General features: G+C 38.9%; 1 protein-coding gene across 9 annotated transcripts in view; it reads right to left on the bottom strand.

The window, feature by feature from the left end:
- ST18 (ST18 C2H2C-type zinc finger transcription factor) overlaps positions 1 to 19,969 on the bottom strand; it is a 340,135-nt gene that overhangs the window by 88,163 nt on the left and 232,003 nt on the right. For all 9 annotated transcript variants that reach the window (XR_010177857.1, XR_010177858.1, XM_063923709.1 and 6 more), the window contains one exon: positions 11,722 to 11,967. Coding sequence is in view for 7 of the 9 variants with exons in the window: in XM_063923709.1 (XP_063779779.1) it covers positions 11,722 to 11,967 (246 nt within the window). In the remaining 2 variants the exon portion in view is untranslated. The remainder of the gene's footprint in view (positions 1 to 11,721; positions 11,968 to 19,969) is intronic.

A 19,969-nucleotide genomic window follows, 5' to 3' on the forward strand; every position in this document is an offset into this window, starting at 1 on the left:
GCTCCTAAAGGATGAAAAGATTAGACAATCCTTTAGAGACTTCTTTCAATCTCAGGAAACACTGTTGGAGGCTGGATGGAGTAGATCTGAGTGGTGGGAAGAGATTAAAAAGAGAATTCGGAGATTCTTCAAGAGTTTGGTAGCAAAAAGGAACTTGATAAAGCAAAATATCTACCAGAGTTTGAGAAGGAAGTTAGATTTCTTGATTTCTGAGTGTGGAGATAGTGGGGAAATCTCCCGAGTGAAGGCTCAGATGAAGGAATATCAGTATAACCGGCTGGATTCTTTGATTTTGGAAAGGGATTTTGGCAAATACCACTCACCTGATCCTTACCAGAATTGTGGAAGATCAGTTGAAATGAAGGAGGTGACTGGTCTTTATGACAAACAGGGTGTTCTTCGTGAGGATAAGGAAGACATCTTGGGAGTCATTAGATCTTATTACTCCGAACTTTTGTCTGAGCAGCCACTTATCAGAGAAAGGATGGAAACATTTCTGAGGGAGACGCCTGGACTTTCTAATCCAGATGCCTCGATTTAGACCTTGGGTAGGAATGTGACGGCAGAGGAAGTTAAGATGGCAATTGATAAGTTAAATTGCAAGAAAACCCCAGGCCCAGATGGTTTAACATCTGAGTTTTATACAGTATTTGCGGACCTCTTAATTCCTCGCCTTGTAGAAGTATATAATGAGTGCCTGGGTGAGGGAACCCTCCCTCCTTCTATGAGGATATCTGCCCTCATATTACTGTCCAAGGGGAAAGATCCATCTCGTATTGAGAACTGGCGCCCCATTGCCCTTCTCAATACAGATAGGAAGATTTTGGCAAAGGTACTTTTCAACAGGTTGTCAGAGTTTTCAGAACAACTGCTTTCCCCATCTCAGCATTGTACGGTGAAGGGCCGAAGCACATTTAGTGCTGTCCTTGGTGTCCGGGAAGCCATAGAGCGGTGCCTTGCTGAGAAATGGGGAAAATACTTGCTGGCATTGGATCAGTCTAAGGCTTTTGACCGAGTAAATCAAGAGTACCTATGGGCTCTACTCGAAAGGTATGGTTTTCCAGTCAGGGTGGTAAATTGGCTCAGAATAATATACAGTCAGGCCGAGAGCTTCCCGCTTGTTAATGGTTGGGTGGGTCCTACTTTTGAGGGGAGCCCTGGAGTTCATCAGGGTTGTCCCCTGAGCCCCCTCCTGTATGTATTCGCGATTGACCCCTTCATAAGAAGGGTAGAGAACGGTATGGTGGGAGGGGTGCAGCTGAGCCCAGAGTTCCCTTTTAAGGTGGTGGCTTACGCAGATGATGTCACAGTGGTTGTCATCAGTGGAAGAGGCACATGACGTTGAAGAGCTCATCTGTGAATACTCCGTAGCCTTGTGCTCTAGAGTAAACCAAGAGAAGTGTGAAGCTTTCTGGATGGGGGAAAAGGGGAAAGAATTTTCCCTTCCGGACAGCCTCCCCCGGGCCAGTCCTCAGATAAAGATTCTAGGAATTTGTTTTGACCATGGTGATTATGCCACTCTAAATTGGGTGAGGTGTCTGGAGAATGCTGCCAAGAAAGTGGAGAGCTGGAAGAGATGTAAATTCTCTTTCAGGGAAAGAGTGGACTTGTGCAAAACTTACCTGATCCCATTATTTTTATATGTTAGCTATGTGTGCTTTTTGCCTCAGTCTTTATGGGTCAGATTGAACTCCTTGTTTTTCCTTTTATTTTGGGGAAACAGGATGAATCTAATCAAGAGAGGTATTACTTACAAGTCGAGGAATGACGGAGGGGCTGGCATGATCAACCCTGTAGTCTTTTTTGTTACAACCTTTTTAAAACTTAACCTTGGGAGTTTATTGTTAGAAACTCCTCCTCGATGGGTAAGTGGATTTGAGGTCTGGGTGTCCCCCTTCCTCAAACTTTGGTTAGGTGGTGGCCAAGTGAAGAATCCTCAAATTCGGAAAGGGTATCTTCCAATCTACGTTGTCCAGAGCTTGAAGGTGACAAAGCATTGGGGTCTGGAAGTGGGTGAAGTCAAAAGCCTTTCCAGGAAGGAGTTGGGGAGAGGATTTTGCGAACCCATTTTCATGTTCCGCTATCACTAAGGGATTGCCCAAGTGATGTCGGTTCTGCTGGATTAGCTCTCATAAATTGAGAGAGGATGCCGTTGAAGTTTAGAGACATTGCTTGGCTTTCTTTCCATGGGAAGCTTTACGTAAAGGGGAACATGATGTGGAGAAATGCCAATGATCGTGGTTGTCCACGGCAGGAATGTCTAGGGGAGGTGGAGACAATGGACCATTTCTTGATCAAGTGCCCCTTTAATGTAACAGTTTACAAGAGAGTTTCAGGAGCTTTGGGTATCCCGTGTCTTTCGGGGCTTAGTTACCCAGAGTGGGCTTATGGAGTATTCAAAAGAAATGGTGTATTTAATTTGACCACAATTTATTTAGTCAGTTTAGCAGTTAGATATCACACTTGGGGGGTCATTCCGAGTTGTTCGCTCTGTATTTTTTTCTCGCAACGGAGCGATTAGTCGCTAATGCGCATGCGCAATGCCCACAGTGCGACTGCGCCAAGTAAATTTGCTATGCAGTTAGGTATTTTACTCACGGCATTACGAGATTTTTTCTTCGTTCTGGTGATCGTAATGTGATTGACAGGAAGTGGGTGTTTCTGGGCGGAAACAGGCCGTTTTATGGGTGTGTGCGAAAAAACGCTACCGTTTCTGGGAAAAAGGCGGGAGTGGCTGGAGAAACGGAGGAGTGTCTGGGCGAACGCTGGGTGTGTTTGTGACGTCAAACCAGGAAGGACAAGCACTGAACTGATCGCAGATGCCGAGTAAGTGTGGAGCTACTCAGAAACTGCTAAGAAGTGTCTTTTCGCAATTTTGCTAATCTTTCGTTCGCAATTTTGATAAGCTAAGATTCACTCCCAGTAGGTGGCGGCTTAGCGTGTGCAAAGCTGCTAAAAGCAGCTTGCGAGCGAACAACTCGGAATGACCCCCTTGGATGGCACGGTGTCAGGTTTCCCTAAGAAATAAAATCCTTCCTTGGGAAGTGGTGGTGGATTTAATTCTGCACGAGGTGGAGCGGAAGATGGTTCTAGACAGGGAAAGGGTGGATGCTGTCAGGTGGCCCAATTGGTGGGGCCACCTGAAACCCCCTTGAGTGGGTGTCCGAAATCCTTTTTCAAAGTCTAGCTGGTACTTTTTCTATCCTTCCCCATCCTGTAGATTTTTGTGATTATGATTATTTTAAGGAACAGGTTTTGCATAGGTCTAAAAAGCTTTACATATTTCTTTACTTTGATGATATGTGTTGGTATATTGCGGATTGCATTTATTTTATGTTGTATTATGTATCATAATGTGATATATTAGTTATATATTTATTAATTTCTTTAATTTATTTATTGTATTATATTGTATTATATTGTAAATATTGTAATATAAGTTGCAAGTTCAATAAATGGGAGCATTCCCTCTCAGCTCTGGGCCCCATAGCAGCTGCACTCTCTACACCTATGGTAGCTAAACCCTTGACAGCAGCTACACTAAATCTCAAAATATAAAAATCATCATCACCACTCCCCCATTAGTGAACCGAGCACTGGTTCACGATTCGTCCATAATACCATTAAGTTACTCTTGCGACCATTGCATTTATCCCCATTACAGTAGTTCTAATCCCTGCAATGGTATCGTTAATCCCCATCATGGTATCACTAATTCCTGGCAAGAGTAGCGCTAATCCCTGTCCAAATAGTGGTAATCCCCGTTATGGTAGCGATAATCCTTGTCATGGTAGCTAATTCCATTCTTAGTTGTCCTAAATGATGCATGACAAAGCATGAAGAACTGCTTATATGTGTACTGTAGACTAATCAATCTGAATTGACTGATTTTTGTCATGACAACACTTTGAAAGTTGATATTTTGAATGTCTACATTTTAAAATGGTTAAAATGTTGACATTCATAATGTAATGTATATCTAAATTATGAATATCAACATTGTGACCAATTTAAAATATAGACGGATCAAAATCTCAAGAGATCAAAGCTTAGACATGTACAAATTTTGGGTTTCAACTGTCAACATTTTTTTGGGCAGTATTCAAATTATATATCACGCCCAATCTCCTTTCTAAATTGATCCCCATTATCGCACATATTGCACCCATAGTAATCAGGTTTAGATGCTTAAAGGGTTGGGTGCCTCGCTGCCTTAGGGGTAGCGAGCTGAAATGATGATACCACACCCATCAGCAGAAACAGAACAGGTGTGGAAGAGGGCGAAAAGAATTTAATACCATCCTTTATGTCTAAATTTCAAAATCTCTATATGAAATGTCTATATTTTGATACGTCGACATTTTGACCGTGTCGAACTTCTGACCATCTCTATATATTGTATGTCTACGTTATGTCCATGTCTAACTGATGTACGTATTAACATTTTGACATCTATATATTGATTGTCAATAGATTGTTGACATACCGTATAGTCCATGTCAACATTTTGGTGTCTATGTTTTGAATGTCTAAATATCGACTATCTAAGAAATGTACCAAACCCATCCTGACAGTAATCCAATTTAAGCAAATTGCAGTCAACCAATAACTGGTAACTGATATAAATATATTGTTGTAATCTACAAAAAAAATTTGAATATTTAATCACAATTATTAATATAGCATCAGCATATTCCATTCATTTCCGTAAAGGTCATGCGATGTGCAAAACACAGCTGCCAAATTTGTTAGTGCACAAAACTTTGTATATGTTTTTTTTTTTTACTTGTACCTTTATTTGTTAAATATCCTTTCATTTGATTTATGTATGTACAGGACACTATTGCACAAAGAAACATTTCTAACAATGGGGCAGATGTATTAACCTGGATAAGGCATAAGGAAGTGATAAACCAGTGATAAGTGCAAGGTGATAAACACACCAGCCAATCAGCTCCTACCTGTTAATTTACATATTGGAGCTGATTGGCTGGTGCGTTTATCACCTTGCACTTATCACTGGTTTATCACTTCCTTATGCCTTATCCAGGTTAATACATCTGTCACAATGATTGAATTACTGTATCTTGCAAAGGAAATGAGGACTATTTCCACACATTCCATTTGCACCCTTTCTCCTACACAGCAAATAACGTCAATTTCCCTACACAGCAAATTATGTAAACATTATCATCTCTCAGAAAGATATGCCCTCTGTACATGTTCTCTAGTATGTGCAGAAGGAATAGTGCAATGCACAGCAGCAGCAGGGGGCAGGGCTGCAAATTGTGCCATTGAGCCAATGGACAACTCACTATTGGATAAGTGGGTGGGATTCAGGAAGCTGGTCTTCGTTGTTGTCAGAGATTTCCAAAATTGAGGTATTTACATTCCAGTAGACTAGGTAAATATGGATCCACAATGACCTTATGACTTGCAGTCCAATGACATGCAAGTGCTGGGAGCAAGTTCTGCTTATGGAGGTCAAGTTTCTGACTTGTCCAGCTAGAAAGTATAATTTTGTTTCTTGACTATGTTGCACTGCAGAGAGCACAAATTGAAACCAGGGGAACAAATTTAGGGGGCAATATAATAGGGTGCAATTTTCATTTTACAGCAATTAGCGAAAGTACATTGCTGTCAGTTTGGGATTACAGCATATTAAAAATCACTCCCCCTAAAAAAATAAAAATAAAAATTGTAGCCCCCTCTCTTCTACTGTAAGACACCTGAGCTATTAGGTATTGGCTCTGAACCTCTCGGAGGTTAAACAAATAAATTCCCCCTCCAGGCACATAACCATAACAATGCTGAACAGCATTAGATCCATCCTTGTTTACCTGGGCTGTGGGTACCAGGGTAAAATTCCAATTATTTGGTGTCCACTAATATTTAAGAAAATTATTTTGCATTTTTTTAATTTTCTTTGTAATTATCTTTTGCTTTGCTCCTACATCTGAATATGGCCCTTAATACTTATGGATCTAGAAGACTGCAAAATGGTGCAGTGTCAGTGGATGTCAAGGTACAGTATGTGCTCCCATCACCTCTGATGTCACCAACTATTGGCCATATAAGTCCTCCCTGGGATCCATATGAGGAAGCAAAAGGAATGGGTGACATTGTACCTTACCTGGTAATACATCATTCTCAAAAGCCTATAAGATTCCACATAAATTCCTATGCTAGTATGGCGCCTCCGCTTGGGTTCTCCCTCTCTGCAAGAGTCTGCTGTACATGTGCAGATCTCCGGAAACATGACTTCCATGTCATTTTCCTGGTGATACTCTGCTATGCATGCGTAGGTCTTTCGGAAAATGAATTCCTCACCAGTTTCTTGAAGATAGTGGCACCAAACTCGAAAGAGAGGTAAGTATAGTAGTATAGAGTATGCGTGCAAGGTAAGTGGTGTGCCCCCCCACCAGATCCAGGGGCCATTGTGAATCGCACAACCTACACCCATGATAGATTCACCTATGCCTTATGTACTGAAAATGAAATATCTACACTAAATATATAAATATTGCCAAAAAATAATTTATGTTATGTCTCTGTACTTTCTAATATATTTACAATTTATACATAAACTACTTCCCCACAAATAGTACACATAGTAAAGAAATTCAGACAGCATTATGATAAAATGCCAAAGTTACCATTAAAACCTGTCCAGTCTTAATAGAAACGAAGGGTCTATTGTGAGGGTAAACCTAGAAAAATGGCATGTAACAATTTCTTTATTTACTATTAGTTGAGAGCACACATAGAAATGATGTAGAGCGTTATTCAGTACTTTTTTATGATATTCCAATTCAAGTATAACAAAGGCAGGTCTTTATTGCTATGCTACATAAGCTTAAAAACAAGCCTTTATCTCTGCATTGACCTTTCTGGTTAGTTATCAATAAAAAGGTAAAGGCTGCCATCTGTTGTTTTGTAAGTTGAATAGAGGTTTTTTATAATTATTCTAAATTCAAACAAAGGTATGGCACATAAATAACTTTTGTACCTCAAAATAAAACACTAAGCAAATGTTACTTAGGGGACATTGTTGTTTTGTGCTTATATCACGTTGTTAATGAGTAATCAGGCCCCAAATTTTCACATTTATGGCATACCAACTTCTTATCCGAGGAAGGCATTTGCTGTCACATAAATGAAATCCTTCTTGTCAGACTGCCATTATTCAGATGAATATAGCTAGTTGTTAAATAATGGTGCACATCTATACTGTATATAAATGTTGTTAGATGTGGCTTATTTGTAGAAAGCTAGAACTAAGTATGCATGCTTTACAATGATAAAACACCCTATGGGAGGAAGAGTGGTTGGGGGTCAGTTCTACAGCAGCATGCAGAATCCACTGTCACTGTCAGTTAGTGACACTTGTCTATGGGGACAGCAGTCATCTGAATGTGTTGTAAGTAAGGTGGAATGACAGCCACCATGTACCGCCTTACTTGCAATAATGGTCTCCGCATGATCCTGTGGGCCTGTTTTTAATGAAGGGCCTGGAGCTGTAGCTCCATATGGCCCATTGTTAATCTGGCCTTGGTGATGGTACACTCATTAGGAAACAACTGGAGTCACGTTGTTAACGTGATGACGTCATGCATTTGTGCTGCCGGACAGGTGAGTAGTCCCAGTTCTGGAGCTGGCTTTCACTTGGTGTCATTCTTCTCTTATAAAGGTATGTTTCTATATGTTGTGTTTTAATCTAGTGACAGTCTAACATGCACTTATTCCAGCTGTGTTAAATATTAATTTATGCCAGGAGTACCGCACCCTCGTACGTACGTACACACACACATAAACACACACACACACACATATATATATATATATATATATAGACATATAACAATGATATTTTCTATACAAATTATTTTCATTTCGTTAATAAAAAATCATATATAATATTCTAAACTTAAAAATATTAGGAATGGAATATTTTACATTTTCAAACAAATATTTTCTTTAAATAGCAGTAATAAAGATTACATTTTGTAGGTGTTTTTTTGTTAATATGCCTGATGGTGATTCAAAAAGGCACAGAAAGAGAGAGGGAGGAATAGTTTAAACTCCATTAATATGCAGATGGAAGTTTATAGTGATTTCAGCAAAGACCAGAACATAGTGGTAAAATGGATAATAGATAATGGCATCTGGCACTTTCAACATTTTTTTAAGCCTTGAAATTGTTGGAGAACTGACAGTTTGAACTAAACTAACAGCCCTATTTATTTATCAAGGATTTTGTAGAGATTTTGAGCCATGTCCAAATCCATCCTTTTTTTGTTGTTGTTTGTTAGAGGGCATCTGGACAGGCTATTTCACAGAGACATATAGACAATGTTTTCTGTAAATTGCCACCCAAATTAAGCAACTGTTGTGTGTATGAACTGGTGCAAAAGACCATGTATAAAAAAAAATTATTGTCTACAATTTACTAGAAAACAGAAACAGCCAAAAATATTTATACATTTGATCTGGTATAGGAAGCAGTAGTAACCACACAATCCTGTCTCATTGTGTTGTAGTTTTAAATGAAAAAAGAAGCTCTAGAAATGATCCCATAAACAGTATTGTCACTGCAGATTTATTGCTGGACATTAGCCCCTGGTATCTGTTAAATTAATGATAAATTAGTAAATTGCCAATAGAAAATAACCAAGTAAAAATTATAATACAAACATTCCATCTTTGGTGCCCTCAGGCAATCCTTTTTATACATGATTCTGAATCTTGTTAATTACACCAGATTCACAGTTCAAGGGGGTCAGGAAAAGCACCAATGCTTTATAGCATACATTGGATGGGTTCTGGAGTAGGGAGCATAATTTGTTTGTGCTACCCACATAATAATATCCAGCTGGTTTTGGCTGGTTTGCTTATACCAGGGTGACTCATGCTTATGGTCTCCACATTAGAGTGGAAATGCCATTGTTAAAGTACTGTATGATAAATATTTGAGATGTGCCATGTGGTCCATATTTTATTTATTTATTTTGTTGCTTTTTAGGACCAGAACCAATAAGTAAAGATATACATGGATGATCTTAATCAATTTCTATATTCATCCATACTTCTAGAAAATAAATATTTCAGACAATGAAAACTTCACCTACAAAAGTGAAACCAAGTCTTGGGGGTATATATAATAGGGTCCAAGTTTGCCACATGCATGGTATGTTGGTCAAGAATGGCTGTATTTTAAAAACAGCAATAATTTAAAAGGCAAAACCAGATTGATTGGCCTTTTAAATGATTACAGATTTAAAAATATGGCCATTTTTGGCCAACATCCCACACCTCTGGCAAACTTGGACCCTATTACATATACCCCTTGGTGTTTTTTGGCTAATTTTTTTTTTCATGATAAAATTTGTACTGTAGCTCTTAACATCTTTAATCTGCCTCACAATAACCAATGCTTCGATGGGACTCTATCTCACTCCCTGGGTTGTGGTGGCAGTGGTTTGCGACCTCTGCAGTTGCAATTTTTCCACTCATTGATTATCATTAATATAATGTACTAGTCCAAAAGACCTACTGTAACCTCTAAGTTGGCCTTTTGTAGAATTTTATCAACTTAAAGCATTATAGTATAAAGTAAATCACCCAGTTTCTGAAAGATAGTGCTAGTAAAAGTGTGGCATCCATTTTAGCATCATGGTGAACCATGAAGGTAGCAACTCAAAGCAAAGACAACAAGTAGGGCTATTGAAGATCTTTCTCTCTTCTCCACTGTTTCCTTATACACAGAGGCCACTCATTTCTGAGTGCTCATCTTCTGAGAGTCCTGTTCTGCATATTTAGGATTTCCAGAGTTAAGAGTCATAGCTCTACATTTACTGAGCTGTGGTTTTGCAATCCTCCAATTTACTAAGGGCACCACAAAATCACCAGGAAAGCACACTTTAGAATATAATAGAACTTAATTGAATATCACCGCAGCAGCAATGTTTTAGATGAATAAAATAATAAAATATAAACCCCTGATTTATGGAGCAGCGGTTTTGAAAATCGCCATGAAACTGCCAGCAAACCCACTAAAACAAATTACTGAAACAGCAGTTAAATTAATTGAATTTAAAGGGACCACAATTGATTGACAGGAATATGATCCAATTGGACTATAGAGGATTGTGATGTCTCTCACCAGACAGTACTGGCTTTAACAAATAAAAATATTAAGCAAAAAAATAAAATACAAACACTTAATCAGACTACACTCATTACAATGTGTTAGCATCATTTAGCTCCTGCAGTATCTGCTGAGACTATACTGAAGCTTAGATTGTCTAATGGATGATCTCTATATGCTGGGCTACACTGTTCTGTTCTGAAAAAGCAATCCCATACCATTACTAACATTTGCTGACCAAAACAGAAGCATGATGTGTTCACACAGGACAAACAAATAATATATAGATTACTGGCTGTGTTAGCTGTCTTCAGTCGCGCTAAATAGCCCCCCTTGGCCAACACGGTCCCTTGCAACATAGCCGCACTGAGCATCTTTTTTTGCTTATAATATGCATCTTCATTGCATTATTAAAACAACTGAAAGCAAAAAAACTGCATAACTAGTACACTGAGCAGTGGGGTGTGTGACATTTGTATTTCTGTGTAAATCTGTGGTAGAAGCAGAGGTAGAACTACTATTTGTGCAGCAGATGCATTGCATCGGGCCCCTGAGGACTTAGGGTCCCACTGCTTCCCAGACCAGCAATGAGTTATCCCGTCCCCCCACACGTCATTTTGAGAAATGTAGGATGAATAGCCCAATGCAGAGAGCAGGGTGAGCCCCACTGCCTGAAGGACCTGTCCCTTACTTTAGGAAGGCAGGGCTGACCTTGTGTGTGCTGGACTGATAGAGGAGTCCTTCCAACAATCAGTGCTGATGATCACAGCCACATACTGCCTCTAATTAACAGACAGCTGTACATTTTCTCTGATTCACTGCTGTCTTTGAATTAAAGGCATCTTACAAACAGTGTAACTGTCAGAGTCTGCCTGACTGAGTGCCAAACTGAGAAAAGCACTGTGCAGGACATTGTGCTTGTACCTCTGTCACCCACTGCCTCCCCCTGTCACCCTCTGCCTTTGACTGCCTTCTGGTGTCACCCTCTGCCTATCTATGTCAACCTCTGCCTCCCCCTGCCTTACACTGACACCCTCTGCTTCTCCCTGTCACCCCTTGCTGTGTGGCATATTGTGAACTTGGGTTGGGATGGAGAAGGAGGTCCCAAATTATATTTTTGCACCTGTGTCTGACCCTCACAAATTCCGCCACTGGGTAGAAGGGCTCCAATGCCAGCAGCTGTGGCTTTACCTCATGCCAAGTTCCACTGTGCTTTATTTGCAACTGTATAAGTGTGTAAAACTAATTCCTGTACACGATGTGACTAAGATGCAAAATTGAAAGAAAAATATGATTTTGCATAAAGACACTCAGTGCATGAGGACACATCTGTAGTTTAGACATTTTTTATGCTGTGTCCACTGTATTGTGATTACATTATACTGGAACATAAAAATCACAGTAATGCAAAGGAGAGCCTCGCGGACTTTCTTTTACACATTGCTGGTATTGAATGTAGGACACTTTCTACATGAAAGATAATTTACTTTTGGCAATATTATTTTGATTTTCTACATATAACAACATTACTTTGCATTTTTTTTTTATTGCATAAAATGAGTTACATCACAAACCTCAATATCCTCTGCATTTTTACCATGCACCTTGCTGTAGTTGATTGGCGCATCCCATCCCTCCTTTTCACACAGGGCTTTGTAGAAGGCAGCATTGACCAAAAGGCTACTAGTTTTAAAAGGAGAAGACGATGGAGTTGATATTATTGGATTGGAAGAGCTTAAATCACCAGCCTTTTCATGGAATCGATTCTTCTTCATACTCAAGTCTAAAGTTCCGTTTTCATCAACTTCAATTTCTGCAGCCTGTGGAAATTGTAAAGATATATTTTAGATTGATGAACAGTTTGTGGCTTTGATAATGTAGCCATGTGGTGCTTTTAAGGGATAAAAGTAAATGCAAGCTTTTATTTAAATAATATCTGATTTAAAAAGCAGCTTTTGATTTACATCACATCAGTTAATGTGTAATTCTTTGCCAGAGTTCTGTGTAACCTCATAATGCTTTCCATGTTTTCCAGCTTATTGCAAGTAGAATTTAAATAAGACGCTTCCAGAATTTAAGCTGTAAAAAAAACCCAACAATACTAAATCTGAGTTTATTTAAATATAAAAAGCTGCTTGATCTTTTTGATGCAATGAAAAGTAATGTTGACCTGGTTTCCATAAAATTGTGAAAATTGAAACATACTGTTACCCTTGTACTTAAAATATTGGAGTCTTAAGTTATGTTTTTTTTTTGTATGCACTCATTGCAGATATTCATATTATCTCACTTTTCACTTTTACTTTTGATCTGTCTTTATGTATGGAACAGTAATGTGCGCAAAATGCTAAATAGATCAAATACATTTTTAAAATTGTACATTTTTTCCATCAATGATTTGTACCAACTCATCCACAACTTATGCCACTTACCACAAGTCTTGCTGTTTTTCCTCACAATTTTGTAAACATTTATAATTTATAAAAAATAAAGTAAAATGGATATTTGAAAATATATGAGTAAACCTGTCTGACATTCTTAAGATGCAAATCCATTTGATGTAGGAGAATGGAAAACCAAGTTTAATGGTGACAATACATTGTAACATAATTTGCTTACATATAGCAGACGTGTTGATGACAGTGGCATATCTATAATTGGTGCAGTGTGTGAGGTGCACGTGGGTCCCCAGGGTCCAGGGGCACCCACATTGCACCCATTTTTTCAATACTTACCTCTCCGGAGTCCCCTGCTGGTGGCAACATCTATCAGAAATCTTCAGGTAAATGTCGGCTGCCATTTTCCCAGAGTTTTGTTCATGCCAAGTAAGGAAACCTCTGGGAAAATGGCCACTGTGAGATTACCCAGAGATTTGCACATGCGCAATAGAGTTTGTGCCCCTCTAGTGCTCAGACTCTATTGCAGTTACCGGGCATCGGCTGCACAGAAGGGGGCCTGGAGGGAGGAGGTTGCACACGGGCCTCCTCCTCTGTTAAAACGCCCCTGATTGGTGATTGTATGTAGGCAGCTCTTTTTTTGTGATCCAGTAACATTGTCATGGTCTGTGAATTATGTCCCTCCACATGTGTTGCCAGAATGTTTATAGCTCTTGATATTGGTAAATACCTAAATTGCAATGTGAGTCATCTTATAAATTAACAGAATTTAAGGATACATAAAAAGTGAATTTTGTTTTTTGCTGCAGAACTAGAATTTACTGGTTTTGATTTTGTTGGCAGAAATACTACTACTACTACTACTGCTACTACTACTACTACTACTACTACTACTCCTACTAATAATAATAATAATAATAATAATAATAATAATAATAAAATAATTTAGATAATTAGTAAACATTATATTTTTATTGCTCATTATATTAAAAAAGGTAATTATTATATGAAGCCATTACAATTGCTACCTCACGCTGCAATATTGTTAGGTACACTCCTTCCAAAGGGATTTCTGCTTAGCATTATTTGAGAGCATTCTTTCTGTAATTCACTTTTAAATGCAGAGTAAAACAAACATGATGTAAAAACAGCAATGACTACAAATCTCCTAAATCAACATACAGTACATTCCTACATGCACCACAATATAGCATTAAAAAGTAAGCATACAGTAGTAAGTACTATTTTATACACTGGAAATAATATCCAGAAACTAAATAGAAATATTCTAGGTTATTGCTATAATTAATAAAATATTTTAACATATTTATATTAAGGTGCTTTAATTGTATTTTTATTTCCATTTCACTACAATAGTTTAATCTGATGTGATAGTTTTAAGTCCTAAATTTAACAGTGCAGCTTATCCTAGATAATAACTTAGTAACAACATCTTGTGCCATCTGTATAATATAAAATGCATTTCACATTAGTATTAATAACTCTTAGTTACAGAAATGAAAGATATTAACTATATCTGTACCAAATGCCCTGAAGTACTGTATGAGATGTATCTTTGAGTTGTGTTATGACAGATTTATGTATAAATATGTAATTTAGAAATGACTGTAACAGATACATTAAAGGTTATATAGCTTTTAATGTTTATTTAAATTAGGAATCTAAAATAATATTTAAGATAAAAGGAAATTGAACTGAAAAATAAATAAATAAAAGGAAATTATACATACTATTACTTCTTTGTGTTTTGCAATTGAAAAAATATATATCTTTCAAGTGGAACATAAACAGCCTTTATATTTAGATGGCTTTTCAGACTTCATAGAAAAATATTATTATTAATATTCCTGATTTGGAATAACTAGTTTAAGGTAAAAATGTTATTAAAAAATGTATGTTATAAGGTTACAGTAAAGCAATAATAATAATTTGGTAGGTTTTTTATCTTTACATTTTGTAACAAATATTAAAATTAATAATTATTTGGTAATATGCACATTGTAATGAATAAGAATACAATGTGATTGTAAGTAATAATTGTGTTGTCTGCAAAAGAAAAAATATTTTATAATAACAATAAAACTCACAGAACAATAAAACTCACAGAAAACTCCAGAACTCCACAACAGATGGTTTGGATAAAAAGTCATGAAACTGGGCAAAAATCATTTGTGCTCCAAAAGTGTAAAAATTCTCCCACTGAAAAAAATACTCAAGCAAATGAGCAATATTCCTTTACATAAAATAACAGATTTGCTTCAACAGGGAGCAAACTGAGTACTTAACAATGGAAAATAAGTACTAAATGTCTTCCTGCTGTGTTTTGTCCATATTGAGCAGATTTACTATTGTTGATATTATGGATTTGTTTTGCAATCAGCAACATTTTTGTATTTGAGTCTTGGCCTGTCAGACAAACTTTTACTTATGAAGTGCATGCAATTGGTTTTCTTTTCTTTTTTTGTTTAAATGCATTATTCAATATTTGTATATAGAATTTAAGGATCAGTTTTGCATTTTGAAATAAAATATTTTTATTATTACTGTGTTTTGGTCAATGTATTTCATCATTAAGGAAATCATGTTTATATATCTGCTATACTGTAATATGAGTCTCCCTTCTTTTTAGTCTGCATATTAATCTGGTACAAAAGTTAGGAAATAAACTGCTAATGTGATTGCAGTAAAGAAGGCAGACAATTTGCTTCCAGCAATCAGTTACTGTGAAGGACAGCTAGTGATTACTGCATCTGGGGTGATTGGATGAGTTACATTTGGGTCCAGGAAATAAAATGAGAACATTGTTTTTTTCCTTGCCACTGGTAGGATGGTGATGTTTCTCTCAAATCTTTTCATGGCGGAATGGCCCTGTTTGAAGTATAAGAAGAACCTTGAAAATCATTGATGAGTTTGCTTCCATTTGTTACTACTGTACATCAATTGTGCTATGTCCTTTAATCATGAGTCCTCTTAATAACCCAAACTAAACATCCTTTCTATTTATGTTAGTTCAATTTTCTTTCTGTTATTGACCATCAATTCCTTGTATTTGCTGTATACATTTCTATATTTAGGAGATATGCTGTTGCTAATTACCATTTAGGTATATTATATAGAATTTCTATTACTGTGTAATAACCATAATGAGAAAAATCCTAAGTAAGGTCTATAACTTAAAAGTATTTAATCTCATTTGATACCAAATGTAAGTGTAATCTATAATTGTTTACTGGTATTCTACCATATTCAATATAAAATATTTTTACTTACACACAAGGCTGTCAACCAAACTGCACCAACATGATATTGCTCATCTTAAAATATCTCCCTACCTGACCTTTCCGCTCTGCCCAAGATCTGCGTCTCTCATCCACACTCATTACTCGCTCCCACTCAAAATGACAGGACTTTTTCCAGGCTGCACCCACTCTGTGGAATGCACTCCCACACACAATAAGATTTCTCTAGTCTCCAAGCCTTCAAGCATTCCCTGAAAACTCACCTCTTCAGACAAGCTTATCTAATTCTGGACCCACCCAAATAACCTTCAATGTCTCCCCATCTAATTACATCCCCTTTGTACAGTCCACAGATAACCTCACATATTTTGTCTTTCTTCACTTTCACAACTTGCAATTGCCACGCCTAGTGGCAAATATGATGCTGGTCATATCTGTATATCTCTGCATTAACCTCTGCACTAGATCAATGCTTCAAAACCAGGGACATTCTACAGGAAATAGCTGAGAGCCATTGGAAAAACCAATGAGGAGAGTGGAGAAAAGGTCAGGGGAGGAGAGGTAGATCTCAGTGTCATCATCATAGAGTTGATATTGGAGGCCAGAAGAACGTATGAGCACACCTATAGAGGATGTGTAAAGGAAGAATAGGTGAGATCCAAGAATAGAACCTTTGAGGACACCTACTGGTAGAGGAAGTGGGGGAGAAGTGGAGTCATGAGAGAAGGAGAAAGAATGGTGAAAGAGGTAGGAAGACAGCCAGGAGAGGGCAGTATCATGCAGACTGAGAGTGAAGTATTTGCAGGAGGAGAGGGTGGTTCCCTTGTCAAAAGCAGCAAAGAAGTCAAAGAGAATAAGCAGAGGATAGTGACCCTTGGCTTTGGCAGCAAGGAGGTCATTGCTAACTTTATAGAGATCCATTTCTGTAAAGTGTAAAGGATGGAAGCCAGACTGAAATGTGTCTATCAGGGAATAGGAGGAAATAAATGTGGTGATGTAGTTGTACATAAACTGCTCAAAAAGATTGGAGGCAAAGGGGAAGAGAGATGTGGCTGTGAGTAGAGAAACTGACAGGATCAATGGTGAGTTTTTCAAGAGTCAGGGAGACAAGGGCATGTTTAAAAGAGAAGATACAGTGTCTGATGAGAGGGAGAAATTGAAGAGATGTACAATGGGTGGGAGGGACTATGGTCAAAGGGGGAGTTGGAATGGGAAGTGGCAGATTACGGCCATGAATTTATCTCCTGATACTTGGGAGAATGAAGTCAGAGCAGGTAAAATGGATGGGGAGGATAAGGAGATGCATACTGGGAAAGCAGGGGATGGGGTGATGAGGGTCTGGTTGGATGGGATGTCCTGACATATGGATTCAATCTTAGATGTAAAGTGGGTCATGAAGTCTAGGTCAGAGAGTGAGTGGGGCAGACTATTGCATTAACCTCCTCACTGTTCTTCCCTTAAGTAGACTTACACCATTACAGTCAATCTTGAATAGTGGCTAGACTGATTTTTCTCGCAAAACATTCACTTACAGCTGCCCCACTCCATTAATCTCTACATTTTTTGCTTGTTTTTATGGAATCATATTTAAAATACTTGTGCCAACATAAATTGCTATCAACAAACTTACACCAAAATACATCTCTGTACCACACTCTGTGCTAGATCAGTGCATCTCATCCACACTAAATAACTCCTCCCATTTATGGTACAGGATTTTTTTCATGCTACACACACTATGTGGAATACCCCCCTTTGCACAACAAGACTGTCTTCTAGCCTCCAAAATTTCAAGCATTCTCTAAAAACTGACCTATTCAGACAGGCTTCTCAAATACCTGAACTACACATTTATGCTCTTAAGTAATTCTATCAAATGACCTCACCTCTGCACAGCTCAAAGAAAACTTACATGTGTACTCTTTCTATTCTCAAGCAACCCTCTGACCTCAGAATAACATTTTCATTCGCAGCATTTTTACCCTTGCAATCTGGACCAATATGCAATGGTATCTAGCCCTTAATCTAATTGTTAAACTCTTATTATTATATGGAATATAAATTTACTGTACCTCCTTGTTTGTATGTTAATACATGGGGGCAAATTTACTAAACTCCATGTTTGCCTGAGTTGGCAAACACAAGAGTGTTACGGCATTTTTTAGAACATGATAATTTAGTAAAGAACAAATACTGACGTTCAAATAGAAGTACAAAATATGGGTGGACATGGACATATGATCACACCACCGGCCAAATCGAATGTCATTTCCATAGACAACACTAAAACATGAGATGGTAAGAAGAAGGTTTGAAGAACTATTCCATGCGCAGAAGCAGCCTGTCAGTTGTAAACTTCTGGAGGTATTCTTCACCCCTCACCAGTAGTGCAAAACAGACAAGAAAAAAATGAAGAAACAACTTAACCAGCGCTTCTCTGTTTGTTCAATAGTTCACTTATTCTCATCAAATCATCTCCATCAGTGGTATATAGAACAGAAATGGGAGAGAGAATATAGTGTAATAAAATTTTAATTGACAAACAACATATACATAAAATCCAACTGTCTATACAAAAGAGGCATAATATTTCAGAAAAGGTAGGCTTCCCCGTCAATTTATGCAATGGGAAATTACCAGGTTTGATGGAACTGCGATTAGACAGTTCGATAACAGCTCATATGGTATGATGGGGATCCCGGGAGCACCATTTATGACCGTTTGGGCTGCTGGTTCTAGGATAATTCCTCTATTGCAGAATTATCCTAGAACCAGCAGCCCAAACCGTCGTGAATGGTGCTCCCGGGATCCCACTATATACCACTGATGGAGATGATTTGATGAGAATAAGTGAACTATTGAACAAACAGAGAAGTGCTGGTTAAGTTGTTTCCTCATTTTTTTCTTGACAAAAACATAAGAATTTACATGGAACCGTGTCAGCAAACACACCAGTGAATTGTGCAAATACAGATAAAAGTGCACTTTTCAAATAGATGTCCCCCACAGCAGTGCATTCAGAGAAGAATTGGTGAGTATGGATTTTTTTTTATAGGCTACGTGGATGCTATTTGGAGAAGAGAACATGAATGGCTACATGGTTTGTAGGTGAGTATGTGTGAGTGTGCAAGGGTGTTTATTAATCTTATACTTTCTAGGGTGTGTGGGTCTTGTCTTTGTTTTGATATTTCTTTGACAGGGGGGGCTATAGGTAGCAGTGGGCTGCTTCAATGCCCAACATTCTGGCAGGGACGTGCAGTCAGGGGAGGCAGGGGAGGCAGTGCCTCCCCTGTCATAATGATTAAGATAATACAAAGAAGATGCATATGACACATATTCTGTGCCATATGTATCTTCTTAATATTATTCTTATCGTTGCTGTTATGTATATGTGTTTGGGAGGCACCGATCGTGGTGCCTCCCGTTGTCACTGGGGAAAGTATGGGGAGCGGGGGGTGGGCACGGGCGGGGACTAGCCATGGGCTGTAAAAGCCCATTGAAAATATATGGGAAAGCGGCACCATTAGTGGTGCCGCTTTCCATCAGGGACGTGCTTTCAACCTATGAAAGCACGTCCCTGTCAGTGAGGCCACAGTGATTGGCCAGCGGATCCGTCACTGGATCCGCTGTCAATCACTGTGTGGGCGACGCTGGCGGAGGAGGTGCGGGCGGCTGGATGCGGCGATGGTGCGGGCGGCGGGATGCGGCGGTGGAGCGGGCGTCGGCGGTGCGGGTTGCGGCGGCAGTGCGGCGGCGGAAATTACCTTTATCCTGCAGAGTTTGGCAGCGGAGCGGTTCCAGTTTCAAAAATGGCGCCTCAGCGCCATTTTTGAAATTCAAGATGGCCGCCGCGAGCCAATCACGGCTCGCCGCGTCATCGCCCCGCCCCCTCCGGCTGACTTATATAAGTCAGCGCGAGGCGGAGGAGAGTCAGTCCGACGGCGGAGGAGGAGCTGTGAAGAGCTCCTGAAGAATGAAGACGCCGGAAGTCCTGGCTGGGCGGCGACTATGCAAAAGAGCTTAGCAGCCGCCGCCCACCAGGTGAAGACGCTGGAAGCCCTGGGGAGGTGGCGCCCCCCCAGGTGAAGACGCCGGAAGCCCTGGGAAGGCGGCGGCCACGCAAAAGAGCTTAAAGGCCGCCGCCCCCAGGTGAAGACCCAGTTTAA

Source organism: Pseudophryne corroboree, chromosome 5, assembly GCF_028390025.1.
Source record: "Pseudophryne corroboree isolate aPseCor3 chromosome 5, aPseCor3.hap2, whole genome shotgun sequence".
Classification (NCBI taxonomy): domain Eukaryota; kingdom Metazoa; phylum Chordata; class Amphibia; order Anura; family Myobatrachidae; genus Pseudophryne; species Pseudophryne corroboree.